The following is a 20,073-nucleotide window of genomic DNA, read 5'->3' as shown; positions in this document are numbered from 1 at the left end:
TTTTGATGTTTCCCCGGGGATCTGACCTATGTCCTTTGTCCGTATCATTCTATGCAAGAATAGCAAAGAGATGGAATGTGTTCCATCACTCCCCCACTCCTATCCCATACCATACAATCTGCGGCATAGGAAATAACCAGTCATTAAAAGGCAAGTCATTAAAAGGTTTCGAATGGTTACTATCTTTGGTTTCTTATCTTTTTTTTTTCTAACATTCTGTGATATACAAGACCAGCAGTTTTAATCACAAAAGTCTCAATTCTCCAAACACATTAATCTTTTTGGCATCTTTAAATTATATAATAGAGAGGAGACTATGCATTCTTCCCCTTAACCAGCTCTGAAAAAGTATGCACAATGCCTCCCAACTTTCTTTTGAGATAAAAAATGTAAATTGTGAGAGAAAACTTTCTTCAGTTTATAAATTTTACAAGTGAAACAAAAAAGAAGAAAAACTAAGCAAATTTAAAAACAATGTAATTGAGAAGCTTTAGTCCCATTATAACTCACCTCATTGACATTAAGTATTCACTTTGTTAACCTCTTCAGTATTTATATTTGATGATTTCCCAATGTCTATCTCTAAATCAACCCCCATCTCTAGAATCATCTCACAGCATTCTCCCTTCTCCATATAAAATCTTTACTCAAACCAAATTACTCACAGTTCTATGAATACCTCATGCTGTTTCATGCCTTGAAATTTTATGTATGCTTTTTCTTTTACAATACTCTTCCCCTTTTCCTCTTACTAACCCTTCTTTTCTCAGTACATGGGTTGCTCCCTCCCAGGAATCTCTACATGTTCCCTTAGCACTCAATTTACTTTTCTATTTCCTCTGCGTCTCCTCTGTCTCTTAAGCCACGGGCTATGTATGATTCAACACTACGCCCAAGTACAATGCATTGCCCATAGCAGGTGTTCAAATGCTTGCTGAATAAATACATGAATGAGTCTAAGATATCAGTGTGGTTCCTAGAAGCCACCAAGTGGGCTTTGTACGGCACTGCTCCTTAAAACTCTCTTCTCGTTGTGTTTAAAAGCTTCGTTATCTGGCTCCGGCCTCTGCACCAGACTCATCTCTACTCTCTGCTCTCTGACACCTTCAGTTCTGGGCATTCCTAACTATTTGCAGTTCCCTGAGAAAGCAGGGGAACTGTCTTATTCTGATCTCTCTTCCTGGCATTCCTTCTCTTCCCTCCCTGCCCTCTTTACCTGCTCAGCTCATACCTGTCCTTGGATCTCAGCTTAGATATCACTTCTCTGGCAAGCCTTCATTACACCTAGACTGAATTTCTGACCCGCCTCTCTCTCCCACAGGCCCCTGTGCTCATTCTTTCCAGTGTATTTAACACACTATATAGCAACGGTCTGCCCTTTTTCCCATTTCTTTATTAGTTGAAGCCAGGGACCACACTTTATTCCTGTTGGATCTCCAGCACAGTACCTGGTACATAAGTGACCAATGAACGAATACAGCCTGAATTCATAACCATATCCTCAGATACTATTCTGGCAATAGTAAACCTACTGACCGCCACAGGTCTTCAGCTCGAAAACCCTCCTCCAGCACTGCACCTGGTCCACATAAGGAACTCCAATAATGTTTGTCAAGTGACAGAGAGGGGCTGCAAAAAAGCTCACAGTGGAAGAAAAGTTCTAGGAATTTGGGGATCACAAGCCCTTTGACTTTCATGCAACTTGGCCTGAAACTCTCTCAATTATAGCTCCTACCCAGTGCCATACAAATACAAATACAAATTAAAATACGCACGGAATGGATTGCTGCTGTTTTGATTGCAGATTCGACACTGAGGATTCCTCACAGGCTGCCCAGGGACATGCTCCACCAATTTACAATACATTTCAGGTCCTTTTTCTCCACATGTTGCGTTTGTGGTGATGAAAGCATTAGAAGCAAGATTCAGGACAGCAGGGAATAAACCTAAAAAAGATGGACAAATGAAGGTGTGTGGGTCAGAAATGACGTGGTGTGATTTTGCTGCACTTTAAAATGAAATTAAGATAGGATTTTTTCAGAGCATTAAATTAATTGAAAATAAAATAACCAGTGATAATTAAATATCTGACCTAACTGAGTACACTACATAAATAGCATGTGTTATCAAACAAACATTTGTGGTTTTTTCTTTCTGGGTCTTAAATATGGAATCTAAAGCTATCTTCTTAATTTTTAACTTCTAATACTTAATTAGAAAGAACATCCTCTCTCTAACGTACTTTAAAAAAACAATCTTCTGTTCACTTTATTGGCAAAAAGTCGTACTGAATCTTCCATTTCAACTATTCGATATCTACTAGGAAATTATAATCATGTGTAAAGATTTTGCACAACTATGCATCTATGTTTTTCATGGTCATTTTTATGCTTCAATTATCTTTTAGCATAAATGGTTATTGTAACTCCTTTATATCCAGACAGAAGAAGATAGAACGTGAGTAAAGCTTTTGGAAAACCATTCTTTACTACCTTCTGCACTACACAGCCATATTATTAGCAATGTCTTATGAGAAACAAGTAATCGTAGTAGTCCATGATCATATACCAGAAATTATTTCTTAGATAAAATTGTTCAGCTTGCTTAGAGACAATCTCAGAGGCTGATTTCAGTGCAGGGCTCGGGAGGCCTTTCATTCCATAGAAGAGGCCAACCCAAGCTCTTTACTTTTCATAATTACTGTCAATTCTGCTTCATACATGTCTAGTAGTTGCATTTCATACACCTCTTTTCAATGACAATTTAGTAAAGTCACTTATCAGCAGCCACTCTTTAAGTGAAAAACTCACCTTGAAGAAAGTGCACTTGAGATTATAAATAATTTGACTCAATTTATGTAAGGAATATGCTAACCATCTAGGTAGTCTCTGCTCTATGTACATGCTAAGTAGGTCCATATCAATTCAACCTCTGACAGAAAGTCCTTGACTGACTAAATCTTAGGTCCTGATGTTTTATTGAGATCCCTAGAGTTTTGAGTTCACAAGCGTTTTCTGCCTTATCTTCAAAACTTAGCACATGCTGGGTATAGAGTAAGGACTCAATATACTTGTAAAATTAATCAATTATAAATATTGACCTTGTAAACATTCTTCTGCATCATCTAAATAATAATAATAACCATAGTAATAATAGTAATATCCAGTATTATTGAATGTTTATAATATGCCAGGCACTATTCTGTCAGGGACTGTTCTAATACTCCCTATTGTTTGGACGAATTTGCTACACAAGACACCCAATGAGCTTCATACTATTATCACCCTTATTTTATTAAGATGTTTGGTAACTTGCCCAGGATTATAGCTGGCAAGTAGCAGAGCTGTGATTTGAGCTCAAATAATCTGATTCCAGAGTCTGTCCTCTTAATCACTATACCACATGGTTTCTACACGTGTCATATGAAACTTACACAAATCTATTGCTAATTTGTGGTGCTGGTTAACTTTAGAATTGCATTGAAATAAACAATACTACAGCAAATAAAAAATAATTTTAAATAATTTGAATCTCTATTGTAATCGCTTTCAAAAATTTCAAAGAGCCATTGAAGGCATAGACCAGGCGACACCTCAGTTCTCATCTCAGTCACTCTCAGGTCTCCGAAAGAGCTGCCAGCAAACAGCCTCCCTTCCTACCAGTTTCTAAAGTCCCTCTGCTTCTGCTGTTCCAATCCAGCACCCTCCCACCACAGCAGCCCTCCTGCTCTGTGCTTTTCTCCAGCTAACAGTTATTTGAGGTTTCCAATTCTCCCTTGTTTGCCAGGAGTTGAGAACTTACTTTTTTACTTAATTGCAGTCACTATCCCAGTCATTCTTCCGGATAAATTTATCTCCCCCACCCCTCGCCCCTCTCTATGCTCTGGCCGCCACTTAGTGAGACATTCTGTCAACGGGATGTGAGGTCAGCTAATATGATGATTGATCAGAAAAATATTAGCTATTCATAAAACTATTGTGATTTATTTCACAAGGAAACAGAGTGTTTTGTAAAAGGTGAAGTACTAAAGAAAAGTTATTTATGATATTTTTTTTTTAGTTTTGCCTGTGTATACTAGGCTTATTGGAAACAACTTCAATTTTGTGAAGTTTGTCAAGTTATAAATTTAAAAGTAATTTGATCATCCCCAGAGCATTCTCTCTCTACCTTCGACATTTTATTGTCTAGGTTGGTGAATGATATATAATTAAGTAAATAAGGTTTGGCTGTATATCTTTCTTTTCTGTCATTCATCACCATTTTGTATGTATGTATTGTATGATCATTATTTCATTAAATATGTGTTGAGCATATACTATGCCAGGTACCATATAAGATTTGGGAGTGAAAGTTCTGTTAGGATGGGCTTATTGTGGGAAGTGATCTTGAGCTGCATCTTGAAGAAGAAATAGAAGTTTATCTGGTAGAGAAAGGAGGAAGGCAAAAGGAAACATACCAGGCAGTGGAAATAGCATACGAATGTGGACTTTATTTTGAAAGCTTACATGGATTTGTGTGACTGACAGAGTACTTGAATTTGTCATTATTCTAACCCATTAGATGATGTGATAGCATGTATATAGATACAGATGTGAAGATGGATATAGATATAGATACAGATAGATTACACACAGAACACACATAATGGTTCACATACATACCAACACAAACCACTGCCTATTGGTCGCTGTTAGCAATTTGTTTTAGTGGGATTTTTCCACATCTTTAAATTTTTAATTTACAGTGTAAAAAAAAAAAAAGGTAGTAAGAAGGAAGAGATATAATGAGAAGCTGTTTTTAGGAGGGCAAAACTTTACCTCTCATCCTGTTGGCCTGCAGGATGTATTTAGGTTCTTAAGTCCCTTCTGGCCCCTCCAAACAAAGCCAGCTTGCTTAGACAAAAGCTGTCTCAGGCAGGAGCCAACATCTCGAAAACTGCCCCAGGAGATTGTCAGTGTCTTTTTGTTTGTTTATTTGTTTTTGCTGAGGAAGATTAGCCCTGAGCTAACATCTGTGCCAATCTTCCTCTATTTTCTATGTGGGTTGCCACCACAGCATGGCTGATGAGTGGTGTAGGTTCATGCCCAGGATCTGAACCCAGGAACCTGGGCTGCCAAAGTGGAGTGCACCAAACTATAACCAATAGGCCACATGGGCCACCCCAACATCAGTTTTTGTTCTGTGATCTTTGCCTCCTCCCTCACCTCTGACTAGTCTGACCTTGACCCTGACGTTGGATTCTGTTTTGTAGGTACAGGTAAGACTCCTCATGCCCTGCTTTGGTGCAGTCCTACGGGACCTGATTTGAGTTGTATTGGCCTGTGCTTTCTCAGATCTGAGTAATCGTGGGAGGGGACCAAAATGGGAAGATAGATGGTAAAAATTATTTCACTGTACATTATATGTTCCAAAAATAAAGAATCGTATTACATCTCAATCTGCTCACAGAATGAATAAAATGCTCAATGAATAAAATGTGAGCAAAATGACATGGCTATAAAAGGAATACAGGTATGGAGGTAACATTGATTCAGAAGCTATTTTGTATTCATTAAATAATATGATTTAATCCTCCAATAACCTCATTGTGTAGATTTTATTGGTCCCATTTTACAAATGAAGAGAGTGCAGCTCAGGTAAACAACATGCACAAGGTTATGAATTTGTAAGATTATGATAACTAAGATTTGAACTCAGCTCTTTAACTCAGAAGACTTATTCATATCAGGGCATGAAGAAGAGCCAAACCTGGCCCTCAGCAAAGCTTATCAATTACATAGTTAATAAAAGAAATTACTTACCCAGTCACCACCCCTTTGTTGTTTCACAGAATTTTCTGATCATAAACTAAAGATAGTAATAGAATTTACTATTATTATCTTTCAGCTCTTACCATTGATTTGCTTCTGATACACTTATTGATCACGTGCTCGAAATTAACCTTTTCACAATTTAATTGCTTTGCTTTGCAGTGAGGAAATAGTCCCCTTTTGAAATTTTATCAGCTATTTTATTGTTTATTTAAAAAAAGAAATCAGTTAAGTGTACTGGTCAGAGAAGGTCTCCAATTAGTTGCTAACGACCAATTTGAAGAGTCAGTCAATATCTCAGCTTTCATTGAATCTTCAGCAGGTTGTATTATAGATTGCAGCCCATTTTCATTATATGTTAAATCTATTAGGCTGCACCTATTTACTCCCATTCAAAAGCAGCAGAGCAATATCTATTGCCATATTCAATATGTGTTGCTTGCTTAAGATTATGTAAACACTGCGAGTGTAAATGAACTACAAATAGCTGGTGAACCTTTACAGAGTATTGACTTACAGCCTCCTAACTCAATGTGAGGTCACGTAATGTTAATGACATAAAAGCCAGTCATCATTATCCATACAATTATGATTGACATTTCTTTTCTGAATAGTATCTAGACTAAGTAAATTTAGTCAGATTGTGGCTTAGGAACAAAGTCTGAACAAAAAACAAATAATATTTATTCTCTCTATATTATATGTTTCTGTTAGTGATTAGAATATATATATATGCTATATAAAGAATACTATAATGTATTCTGTTCTATAACATATACATTTAGTAAACAGACAACCTAAAAAAGCTAAGGCTATATCATGTAGAAAACAGAAATTTTGCTACAATATGGCAACCATTTAGAAAATTCACCAAATTTTCATTTTTTATTTGGATTTTTTATACTATATTTGCTTGCTCAAATACTGTAGTATATTCATACAAGTTTGCATGATTCTGGTGATCTTAATTCTCAAAATTCCACATTCTGGTTTCAAATGGCAGAAGCATTTTGAAAACCTGTGTATGGGGGTTCTATTTTTAGTAATTGTGGAGTAGCTCCTATTGGACCAAGCCTCTTAGACATAGCAACTATGAATTCTGAACAAAATATATTTTTTAAAATTCCCAAATACTTGAAGACATTGGAGAACAACCCAAAACAAGTAAGCCAGAAGAGCTGTGTATGCTCAGAAGGAGGAAGATATTGCATGTGCTGCAGACTGTACCATACAAGATGGCTAAAACTCAAATAGAAAACCACAGGTTCACTGTCTTCTTTTTTTTTTTTCACTGTCTTGAAGAACCAGAGAACAGAACTAAGAACAACCACAGCTGCTGTAAAGTGAGGAAGAAATACTGGAAAAGAGAAAGCCACAGAAAGAGAGCCTCAAAATATGTGTATAAACTCTTCCCAAATCTCTCACTGATGCCAGAACTGCATATGCCCTAGTCAGACTCCAAGTACCCCAGCTGGGGCTAAAAGAACAAAACAGAGATCACAGTTGCTGCGTTTCACAGGAAAGACAAGACTTTGGAGTTTGAGTCCAGACAGGTTAACCAACTGATATAACACAAAAATAAAATATGGATGACTATTCAGAAGAACATAACAGAATCCTGTGTTTCTACAATCTATCATTCATGACATACAGAACACAATTTTTAAAAAAATACCGAACATACAAAGAAACAATAAAATGCCACCCATACTTTAGAGAAAAGCAATGAATGGATAAATGGAGACCAACATTGATGGCAACCAGATGTTAGAAGTAGCATACAAATATTTTAAGCAGCTTCCATAACTATGATCAAGGACACACAAAGAATGCTTACAATGAAAAGACAAATAGGAAATCTCAGCAGAGGAATGGAAGCTACGATACAATCCCAAATATAAATTCTAGAACTGAAAAAGGTAATATCTAGAATTTAAAAAGATCACTGCATGGGATTAATAGAAAATTGGAAATGACATAAGTGTAAGTAAGCTTAAATATAAATTGATAGATATTTTTCCTAATTTCTTTAAATACATATTAATGTTTAAAGAAAAATCATAACGTTGCCTTGGGGGGTTACAATGTATGTTGATGTAATATATATGAGAATTATAATAAAGGAATAGTGAATGGAGGGATCACGATAAATGAACTTTTATATTTGCAAGGTTCTTATGCTTTACATAAAGAGGTAAAATATTCAAAAGATTGACAACACCGAATGTTTCAAAGTATGTGAGGCAACTAGAACTCTACTCCATTGCTGTTGGGAATATAAATTAACAAAAGCATGTTAGAAAATATTTAGGCATTTTTTAATAAATTTAAACCTGCACCTAACTCGTGACCCCAAAATTCCACTCTTAGGTAAACATGCAAGAGGAATGACAGCAGACGTCCATGAAAAGACCTATATGAGACTGTCCATAGAAGCTTTTATTGTAACAGCCAAGTCTGTAAACAGCCCAGGTTTTCATCCATGGGAGAACTGATACAGAAACTGTGGTATATTCATACAACAGAATCCTATTCAGCAGTAAAATGCAACAAACTACTGACACATGCAACAGGATGACTCCCAAAAGCATTATGCCAAATGAAATAAGCTTTCCAAAAAAGGGTGCAGACTCTATTAGTCATTTATATGACCTTTTAGAACAGGCAAACCTAACCTATTGGGGAAATAAAACAGAAAAATGGTTGACTTTAGGGGTAGAGGCTGACAGGGAAGAGGCACAAAAGAAATTTCTGAGGTGACGTAATCCTCCTGATAGGAGTTTGTTTTACACAGGTGTAGGCGTTTGTTAAACTCATTGACTGTTACACTCAGAGAGCGAATGATACACTCAGCGAGTGAATGTTACTTGTGCATTTCACTGTAGGGAAATTTTACGTTAAAAAAGAAAGTAAATCAATACTGAACTCTAGTTAATGATATGCATGATGAAGTGTTTAGGCATAAAGTTTGCAACGGTATAAGATAGATTTATGGATAGTTATGTACAGACGGAAAGACGTATGATAAATATAAAGAGATGCTAATTTTAGAATCTAGATGCTGAATATATGGGTGGTCACTGTATGATTCTTTCAACTTTCTGTATGCGGGAAAACGTTCTTAAATTTGGTAAAGAATCTATAGAAATATTATATGTATGCATATACGTGTAAGTGTGTATCTGTGTACATAATCATATATACATATGTATACATATGATTTATCTCAATCATTGGCTGTTACAAATTGTCAATACCAGTAACAATAAAATTTTAAATTGACATTTCTTCGAAGAGTTGCATTTCTCCAGACAACCCCAGGCCAGAAATCAGCAGGCGACTCTATTTTTCTTATATAGGTTTCCAGTTCTTCCAGCTTTTATTTCAGAAAAATGAAGAACTTTGACTTACAGTCATATTTAATACATAAGTGTTGTCTTTTGAAGAAATACAAGTGAGCTGAAGAGAAATGCACTTTACATACTAGTGTGTGATCTGCCGTGTGGCACGATTCAGACCAGTTCCTCAGGTTGTAGGCAATGTTTGTCCAGGGGATGAACCAGAAGGTGGTTATCTGGTAGCAAAAGGTATTCGGTTCAAAGAAGCCTCGTTCGACTTTGAATTTTACAAATGAAGAAAATAATTCCCAGAACATGAATGGCACAGCTAATTTTCAAGCACAACTGTTGTAATCCCAAATGACTTAGAATTCGTCTTATTATTAAAGATCCACCCTGTCCCCCTCACCTCCCTGCTCTAAATGAAAATCCTTTCACCTCCTACGTCATTCCTGAGTCTTATGCCGTCTTGTTCTCCTTTTCCCTCCTGCATGCACACTCACAGGCCAGCTTCCATCATAGTTTTACAAGTCTCATAATTTATTTCCAAATTTCTCCATTTTAAGAAAGCACTCTTTCCCCCTTCTTATTGTAAGTGAAACCTTGATTTCCTCTAAAATGACACTTCTGTAGATCTCCACAGTGGATCCCTAGAATCACCGAGAGAGGAAAAGTCACCTCTTCTGATTCTAAATGCTACTTACAAATGTGTTCCTCCTGTTGTCGCTCACCACTTCTTTCTAAAAGTTCAGATCGTTCACCCTTTCCATGTGTTCACCTCCATTACTGACTGACTTCATGAAGACCAGCCACAAAAATATTGTTAACCAAGTCACAGTTACCTTTATTCCCCAAATTTTGCCATTCTTATTAAATAGGTGAACATAAACCAGCATTAATAAAATGTTACTCCACAGAAACCGGAAAAAATGTTAGAGTACTTTGAGGACAAATATTTCTTACTTCTCACCGTTCTAAGATTTCTGCTTCAAATTTATTTTTTTCCCTCTACCTTAACATCACCTATCTATGTATCTGTCTATCTATCTATCCTTTCATATAAGCACATCCTATCCTACCTCATATATACTGCAACTGCACCCTTACAAGTATTCCTGCAAAACTCTACTTCTGCACCTCTTCCACACCACTGTGGAAATTATCTTCCAAAGAATTGAGTCTGATCATGTCATTTTCTTCTTTAAAGACCTCTGTGAGTTGCCTCTTGCCTATAGCGTAGCAGCCAAACTCCGTGGTATTCTGAGCATTTATAATCAGGCCCCTATCTACCTCTCTAAACTCATCTGTTTCCATCCTCTTTCATGCCTTCCTACATGTCCAGAATACTGACATCTTACTATTTATGAATATACCAGATGCTTTGAAAATTCTTTGTCCCGACGTTATCTCGTCCATTCTACATAGAATGTTTTCATTTTTTTTTTATTTAGTCACCTATTCATCTCTCATGACTCAGCTCTAACACCCCTGCTTGGTGAAAATGTTTCCTGACTTTGCCGCACAGAATTTTTTGTTTCTTTCTGGTGTCTACATTCTACTTAGTTGATATTTATTATAACCCTCATCACATTGAAACTTTAATAACTTTTACAGTGGCTCTCTGGTGTATAATTTTATTGAGTATGGGGATAACATTAGCTAGCATATAATAGAGTTCAAATTTAAATTTATTGAATGAGAATAAATACATACACTTGTATAATCTTTCTGGAGAGATACCCAGCAAAGAAAAACCATTAAATTAATCAGACCCTTGATTTAGTAGAAATGTAGAACTCTGTTTTGGTACTCAGTGGTACTCAGTTCATTGAAATAACTCAAAGAAACCCAAGCTATTTGAAAAATGTAGTAGACCTTTATCATTTCTTGGCTATCCAACATCCAGCCTCCACTTCTATTCTTGAGTAATTGGCATTGTATTTAGTATGGAGGGTATGCAGTACCCAACCTCCTGCCAAGGAAGTAGAAGTAGGAGAGATCTTTCTTCTCCTCTCCCCTTATTAATTTGGGCAAGTGCACATGACTTTGGCCTGGGGCTCTAATCTTGAGCACTTGAAGCACAGGACTGAGAAGATAAAGAAAATAAGATCAGGACAGGAACAAAGATAATAGTACCAGCTGGGTTGGGAGAGGAAGGGGTGACAGCAGTATCTGTAAAGGGACCCTAACTAGACTATGCAGTCAGTGAAACCTAGGAATGGCCTTGACATCTGTCATCTCCTAAACTTGGTTTTCAAATTTTTCCAACAATTCTGTAAGTTATGTGAGATACTTCAATTACATTTCTGCTTAAGCTAAACAGTTTTGGTGATGTCTGTTGCTTGTGATCAAGAAGCCAGATACATATAAAGATCAAATGCTATGTTTGTACATCCCTGCACACACACACACACACACACACAATCACACACACAGAGGCATACACACCCACACATACATAGTGAAGATAGGAAGATCAAAAGAGAGTAACTTTATCATAACTGACAAAATGGATAATATGTACACAGTTGCTTCATTTAAACATCTTTAGGATAAAATGTGAAGGAACAATAGTAGTGACAACAATTATAACTATTTATACAAAGACTCAATGCTTACACATGATCATGATCAGAAGTGGTCACTTTAAAAATTTGTTTCACTGTGAAAGTTTCCTTTTAGTTTTTTCACTGTGCTCTTTACTTTGATTACCTTTAACTGTTTGGAGTTTGGTAAACCATCACTTTAAAGTGGCCACAATTTAACTCATCATTTTAAAGAAAATCTTTCCAATGTAGTCTGTCAAAGAGAATTTCTAAATACATTTTCTTATTTTCATCAGTTTAAATATGAAACTATGAATATGGTGACGTAGCTATTTTCATTGACATCGTAATATTTGTTATTAACATTCAAAGATATTGATATATATGTTTATGTATTGGTATACACAATGTATGTGTTTTAATTTCTCAAATAATGCTTCTTGTTAATACCTATAGTCCAGCTTGCAAACACTATCATTAATATAATGATAGCAGATGGTACTTGGAGATTGCTATGGAAAACTCATCCAGTCAATGAAACAATTCTCTTCAATATATTCAACTTTTTACTAACTTTTAAAAATCATGTGTATTGTTTACAGCAATACATCACACATCTCCCTCTCTCTCTTTGTCACACTCTCTCTCTTTCTGTCATCCTAGTCTTGGCACACAATATTTCTCCTGCTCGTTCACACCAAGCACCTACAGCCTCTCAAAAGCATAAGGGGAAGCTGTCTGTTTGAATATTTCTAACTTTCCCTTTTAGCCTTCTAGGTCTGTGGAGCATTTTTAAGAATATTCATGCAAGCAAACAGAGCTGTTTGCCAGTGATTCAGTATTTGAAACACGAAAGGGAATCTGCCAATTTAAAATGTTCTAAGACGTGTCAAGGAAGAAAAGGAGTTACTTGTCTGCTGAAATCCGGAGCTATGTGGGTGTGTAGGAACACACTGGTATAAAACAAAAGTGGTACAAAACAAAATGTTGCCGAAGAGAATGATTTCCAGCTGTGCGCTGCAGGAAGTAACTTAATGCTCTCGATCCACGATGCAGATGAAGAGTTTTATAGAACTAGAAAATCAGTCCAATTTGAACTAATAGCTGTCCAGACACAGCAACGCTCATAAGCTGGAAAAAATAATGTCGAATTCAGTTGTTCGGAAGCAAAAAAATACAAGAGAACCTATTCTAGTCCTAATTCGTGTTTCCAGGCCTCTCAAATTTGTCTTCTACTGTTGCTTGGTTTGACCCTTTTCCAAAATAAAAGGGTATTTTTGGAGGCTTCTGGGTTGGTTTGGTCTCTTTTCCTCTTTTTTAATCAGAAAAAGCAGGACATGTTCCTCTGTGGAATTAGTTTTAAAAATTCTTTACTCCATTCCTTCCAAACAGATTAAGATGAAAATTTAAGCAATTTTTATTATCACGAGCAACAAAATAAACCAGATGTAACCAGATATACTTCAATGGAGCTTAATTAGGTTTTGCTTACGGAATATCAATGCGTAACTCTACATAGCAGATATTCTGACTAAGGTAAGGACTATAAGGACCACCATGAACTCAAATGCCATCTTAGCCATTTGGCCCAGGCAAGCACTACAGAATTTTATTGCCCTGACAAAGGGCATCATTGATCTTATTAAGACTGGATTGCATCATGAATTTGCAGTAACCTAAAACTTAAGCATACATAAGAAAATAATTGTCATTCTAACTCAGGTTTCTGATAAGAGCACTAACAGAAACACCAGGAAGAGCTAATAGTGCATCTCTGTAAGGGTGACTTCAGATAAGGCATTTGTACTCGAACTTCCTCAGACTCCCAATATTTTTCGAAACTAATTCTAACCACCCTGTGCTTGGTAAATTGAAGTTGGACCATACTACCTCTCAAAAAGACTTCTTGAAATGCAAAACAAAAACAAACAAATTTAGCAAAAAATCATCTCTGGGGCTACATTGAATAGATTATTTATCTAACTTCAAATCTATCGCCCCAAAATACAGGTCCCCACTACTCCCACTTCCATCATTTATTGAGTACCTGTTATCTAATGGACATTGCTCTGGTCACAAAATTTCCAGTCCTTACAATGTGTATGGAAATTTCACACACTATTTACTTAAAAGTAAAATCTACAGACTGCTTTATTTGTTTATTTTTTTTTTATGTTCCACAGGTAGAACAATCCTGAATCACTTTAAAGATTTTCAGAATCATATGATAAAAAAAAAATAATTATTATAGCTGGGGCACTTATTTAGAATGTTCTAGCATAAGGGTACCCAAAATATTCATTGAGGGGGTGGCAGTTGGGGAGAAATAGACTGCTTCCAAGCTTCTTCTAACCTCATTTCATCATTATCAGCAGAACATATGTTCGGTATCTGTTCTCTTCTGCCTTGCTTCCAAAACCAAGCCTGTAAACTAGATGTCTCTTTGGCAGGTCTGCCTGCAAACTAAAAATGAGAAGTAAAAAAAGGCAAAAGAGAGGAAATATAAAACACTTTTAAGCCACTGAAAATGAAATGTAGAGCCTTAAGTTAGCAATTACCTAACAACAGAGGTGTTTGTATTGTGGAAATCCACCAATTGAAAACTTTGTGTCTGTGCCTGCTAATGATCCAAAATGCAAAAATAAAAATATGATAAATCTCTAAACTAATTGCTATGCAACAATCATGAGCTTATATTCATGTCCCTCAAACGAAAATATCAGACAGGCTCATGTAAGCTTTGATGCATTCAACGGGAGAAGGAAAGATGCTGTTCCCCATGGGCCCCGCTCTTTAAAGACCGCTAGACAATTTCTTATCTCTAATGATGAAACAGATATTAAAAAGAACACTGTTCTACAGTGCATTCCCCTGGTTTAAAAGGCCTAGACAAAAGGAAATAGAAAAATCGCATTCGTTTACTTTGCTCTTTTTCATTTGTTCTTATCAGTAAGTACTAGAGTTCTTTGGGGCATGATCCTGGCTCCTTTTCTTATTTTGTTCTCCCCAAATAATCTCATGCATTTCTAAGACATTTGCATACCATCTGCTTAGTCAACAACTCCCAAGTTACGTCTCCAGGCCAGATATCTTTCTGAAGCTCCAGGCTCCCTTATCCAACTGCTGGGTTGACACCTACATCACATGTCTCATGAGCATTTCCGAATTAATCTAACCAAAGCAGAGCCCCTGATTTCCAGTGCTTCAGTACCAACCCTGTCCCTCCACACCCAGCATGACTTAGCTACTCCTGAGTTCTCTCTAGCTCAACACATTTTACTTTGCCCACCCAGATTCTCACACAGAAAACTAGGAGTCACTGATGCCTTTCCATCACTAAAGACTATTCTAACCCCAAAATTAATTTCAGATCCATCTGCTTCTCTCCAGCACTGCTGCCAACATTTGGGGCCAAGTCGCAAGCATTTTTAACATCTGGACTTCTGCAAAAGCCTCTTAAATGGACTCTTGATTACCCTTTGCCTTTCTTCAATCTATTTTTAACAAAATGGATTTTCTTAAGATGCAAATCTGATTAAGTTAATCCTCTTAAAATCTTTCAATGGATTATAATTGCACCTAGGTTAAAATTCAAAATTATTATCTTGGTTTACAACATCCTCTCATCACATTCAAAGACTACTGCTTTTAGTCAGTTTCTAGAACAAGGCTCTCCTTCTACCTTCCTCAGGACTTTGCCTGGAAATCCCTGCTCCTTAACCTTCCTCGACTCCTCACACTTTCCTATCTTTCACAAGTATATCTTCCTTATATCTTATTTCCTCTGTATCTTTCCTAACCCTTTCTAAATAGTCTCCTATTACAATCCCTAATTATGCCTTACTTTTCCTGTGTAGCACTGATTGCAATGTGTAATTTTATATAATGATTATTCATCCAAGGTCTATCTCCCTTGCTGGAATAGGAGCCCCATGATGGAAGGAACCACGCTTATTTTGATTATTGTGTTTACCACTGCATTCTTAGAGTCTGGCCAGGGCTGAACACATAAAGATGCTCAGAAAGTACCCTTCACTGAAAAATCCATATTCGAATTTAGGGCACAAATTGTGTGTGGTGTGTCTGTTCTGAAGAAGCGAAAATCTCCCTCTTGTCAAAATACAAAAAGGATAAAACACAAAAAAGCAAAACATGACAAAAACAGCATACAAAAAAACCCCAACAGATATATTTCTTTTATCATTTTAGTGACTTAACAACACAAAGATAATGTTAGTCTCAAAGGCTAAAACCAAGATTTCCTTAAAATTTATTGTGTTGTCTTCTTAAACCCAAAGCTCTACCCTCTGGGTAGTTTCTTATCCTCTGTCTTGGAAAATAATCAAAATTGTCTTTTGTGTTTTGTTGTCCATTGTTTTGAATTCTCTCTGGGATTAGGTTGGTTTGGTTGATAAATCAGAAGTTAGATTTAGATTTATTGATGTATTTCCCAATCTCCCAGTCTACCCTCCCCCAGCACCCTCCTCCAAAAAAACCCAATCTATTGGAAGATATAAATTTACAGGTCTAATAAATACAATGTTAAAGTTATGCGCACCGCCGGGCTGCTTCTGGAACTTTTATATTGCATTATCACTTTCAATTTGTACCAAGTCTTAGCCTGATCCACAGGGTGAAGAATTAGAATGAGGGTTGCATGAAAAAATACTTCACAGCTGACTCAAGCATCTAATTCTGTTTTATGCTTTAAAAGCAAATTCTATGCAGCTTCAGTACATCTATGGAAATACTTGTTTCATAGACAAGGTTTTTTTGAAGTGAGATTTGACAGTGTTTATAGCAAAACACTTTGTTCTCTAGCAGCTGTTTGAACACACACATAACTATGCAAGAAAACTCCAAATATTCTATTTGCTCTTGTAAATACTTGAAGTGAAAAATCAGCATTTTACAGTCATTTAGCATAGTCTTGCTAATAATACTTTTCATTTACCAAGCACACACAAACTCTCAGATATAATGAGGTTTTTGTCAGAATTTTGTTTTTGCCTTTTTACCAACATTCTACGACCACTAAACTCTACGTTCCTTGAAGACAGAGGCCACAGTTAATTAATCTTCTTATTCTCAGAGACAATTAGTCATAGACATCAAATAAGTGCTCAGTAAATATTCATAAAACTCAAGAATGATCTCAGACATTCTGTGAATTGATAGTCAAACAAGTTCTAACTCCTTTTTAAAAATTCTGCATGGATTAAGTATATTTGCTCTAGTTTATCTGATCTGAAACAAATAAAAACAAAAACCATGAGCCTTTTTTGTCACATGATAAGTGTTACCAACATTTGTTTGAGTAATGAAATTCACTGATCACAATAAATGTGTAGCACTGAACTTTCCACAATATTTTCACTTATCTCTTGATTCTCACAACAAAACTATAAGATAGGAGGGATAGGCTTTATCTCAATTTTATAGATAAAATAATGGAAGATCAGTAAAGAGAGATAACTTCCTAAATATGGAACTTGATTTTTTAAAATCTAATCACAGTTCTTCTTTGACTATAGCTAGCACATATTCATTGAATTCCTCCAGTTGTCCAGGGACTTAGCTAGGCAGTAATTAGACGGCAATAAACACAGGCAAGGCCCCTGCCTTCACAGAGCTTCAAACAGTGCAAGAGAATTATATGATGGAATTTTTGCACAAATTTTATTAGAAACATTTCCATATTGGAAATAGCAAATAAAGGACCAGAAGTATGGTTTGACAGCAGACAGCAAGTGGAAAATTTCAAAGATACTCCAAGTGAGTCCGACCAGAGATCAAGACAGAGGGTGAGCTAAGGTACGGATGGACACAAGTCCAGAGAAACCAGATTCAGCTAATCTTTACCTTATACGCCTAGGCTAGGATCTGGAAATTGGGTTTGGAGAAGGTGAAATTAAAAATAAGGGTTTTAGAGAAAGGATCTGTTTCTCAGTCAACTGCTTTCAAGGGGAAAAACTCTGCTTTCTAGCCAAGAGCCAGAGGCGGCCTTTGGCAAGAAGATCTGAGTCACAGGGTAGAGGCAAGAAGGCTCTACAACTGGTTGCCCTAGAGGTCTAAGGAAGAAGGGACCATGCCATTCCTAAAAACCAAACTGTGATTTTCAAAATTAGAAAATTTCTGAAAAATTACCTGGAAAATGTGACCCAAAGTAGTTCACTACTGTTAACTAAAAACATCTCCAAAAATGTCCCTTGATTTTGTGGAGTCTCTTTTTTTTTTTCACAACTCACATGTTTTTTTCTCACAATTCATATAGTTCTCACAACTTATGTATTTGGGAGCACGTCTCTTTTCTCCAATTATGAGTAGGCATTAAGGAAATAACTCATCGCCCATTTTATGTTCTTTAATAACTTCAATCCTTTAAATTTTCTAATTTTGTTTAGAGTCCCCCCAGAATAAATACCATTATATGTATTTCCATTACAAGCATGTCCAGATCTTCGAAAAGCATTTTATCTTCACTAGAGTCAATGAGTTTGGGACACAAACAGAGAAGAGAGGAAAATGACTCTTTATAACGGGGAGGGGTTATGAGCTGTCCACACTGAAACTTGTTCAGTTCCCAATCCTGCTTGGCAGTCATGTTGACAGAGAGAAGTTGATGGAGTCCCGAATATATGCTACTGGAGATGAAGTAGAACATCTTTATAAGTGTCCAGGGGTGATGCGTCTTTGGAGAATCAATCTTACTGTGAATATGATATCCACAATGAGACATTCTTGCCTGAAAGATGTTACAGAACGTGTCTAACTGTTCTTTAATTAAATATTCCTAATCTGTTTCCTTTTTCAAGAGTATCACTCTACTAAAATTCCATCCACTTCTGAGTTTTTATATGCCACCACACGATACACTCTTATTTATACTCTCTACGATTTTAATTGCATGGTAGTTAGAGCTCTTCATTTCTGATGTATAATGAGCTCTCAGATCACTATGGTATCACAAGCTATTTTTCTCTCCACACTTGCACGCAGAGTAATTTCTTCGTCATCTTGCTTTAGTGTCATGAGATTTCTGCTCCCAAAGTAAATTGCTCTTCACTTTTACATATGCAACTTCTGATTTGTGTCTGCCCATTTCTCTAACTTACTGCTCTCTCCTTGTATCTTTAATAATATTTTATCTATTTTTGTACTACTGGTTAATTTACCAATATACTGTATCATCTAAAATCATATTTAGATAGTATATTGTGGATTATTTTGTAAGCAAAATATTTTGTAAGCGAAATATATATTTGGCGGGTTCAGCCATGTCAAGACAGCCAAACCTTGGTCATCTCTTCTTATTAATATTGAATCTCATGATTGCCATTAGATTGGTTTATGGCTAGAAGCTACTGGTCACAGTAGAATATTTCAAAAGGTAATTATTTTACTTAAAATATTAAAATAATGGTGAAGAGTTGATAATACTAAGAGCTCAAACTTAGACACACATAAAAGATTAAATTTAAGGACATAATGATTCCCTCAGGCTCCAAAGTTTATTCAAAACTCAAGAAGCTGAACATATTGAATGAAATGTTTTCAGTATATAGATTTATTCACTCACAAAACTGTAAACATTAACTTGTCCCAAGCATGTTGAAACAAGTCATTTAAAAAACATTTTTCAAAATACTGTATATTTGCTTGGCTACAACAAACACACCCGGTAAAGTGTCACTTTTTAGAGACATATATTTTGTCTACCTTCTCAGTAATGCAGCAGGCTTGTGAATCATGCTTATCAAGCTGATTTGGGGCCTGAAGATTACTAGATACTCATAATAATATTTGCTTATCGTCTCTATTTCTCTAAACTAAATTGAAAGCTTGTTTAATACTATATTTGCTTTGTGTAATGCCGGATCCAAGAAAGCGTTGAAGAAATATTTGATATGAATCAATTAATGCATGAACACAACACAAAAGGCTGGTTTCCAATATGAGTCCAAAAAACTTACACTGCAGAGAACAACACAAATAGTTTATAATTTAAAATACAATTGTGTGTGTGTATGTTTCACATTGTTTTGGAGTCATCTGAGACAAATCTTTCTCTTTTATCTTCTAATCATCAGTTCTTATCCTTGCTTTTCAAAATATATTTTAAATTCCTCAGTATGGATGCAACTTAAATCCCCATTTTTATTAAAAGCATTAGATTCCTGTGCATTATTGTCAGATTAAGCTCCACAGAAGTCCCCTTTCTTCTTGTTCTTGCCCCACCCCAGTCCTCCAGTGACTGTCACCTGACTCTTAGCTTCAATACAAATCCTTCATCTAGATACCCCAAGTTTTCCATACTCCTACTCTAATCCACCTTCCACACCTCAGTTCATTCTAAATTTATTTCCTATTATTCTCAAT

The 20,073-nt window shown here is 36.1% G+C and overlaps 1 protein-coding gene across 3 annotated transcripts in view; it reads right to left on the bottom strand.

Moving 5' to 3' along the window:
• Positions 1–20,073, bottom strand: part of LAMA2 (laminin subunit alpha 2) — a 541,014-nt gene that overhangs the window by 405,805 nt on the left and 115,136 nt on the right. For all 3 annotated transcript variants that reach the window (XM_014734836.3, XM_070223794.1, XM_070223795.1), the window contains exon 2: positions 1,776–1,946. In XM_014734836.3, the coding sequence (XP_014590322.1) occupies positions 1,776–1,946 (171 nt within the window). The remainder of the gene's footprint in view (positions 1–1,775; positions 1,947–20,073) is intronic.

This window comes from Equus caballus, chromosome 10, assembly GCF_041296265.1.
Source record: "Equus caballus isolate H_3958 breed thoroughbred chromosome 10, TB-T2T, whole genome shotgun sequence".
Lineage (NCBI taxonomy): Eukaryota > Metazoa > Chordata > Mammalia > Perissodactyla > Equidae > Equus > Equus caballus.
The sequence above is the reverse complement of the archived record's forward strand: the minus strand, read 5'-3'. Positions and strand labels throughout refer to the sequence as shown.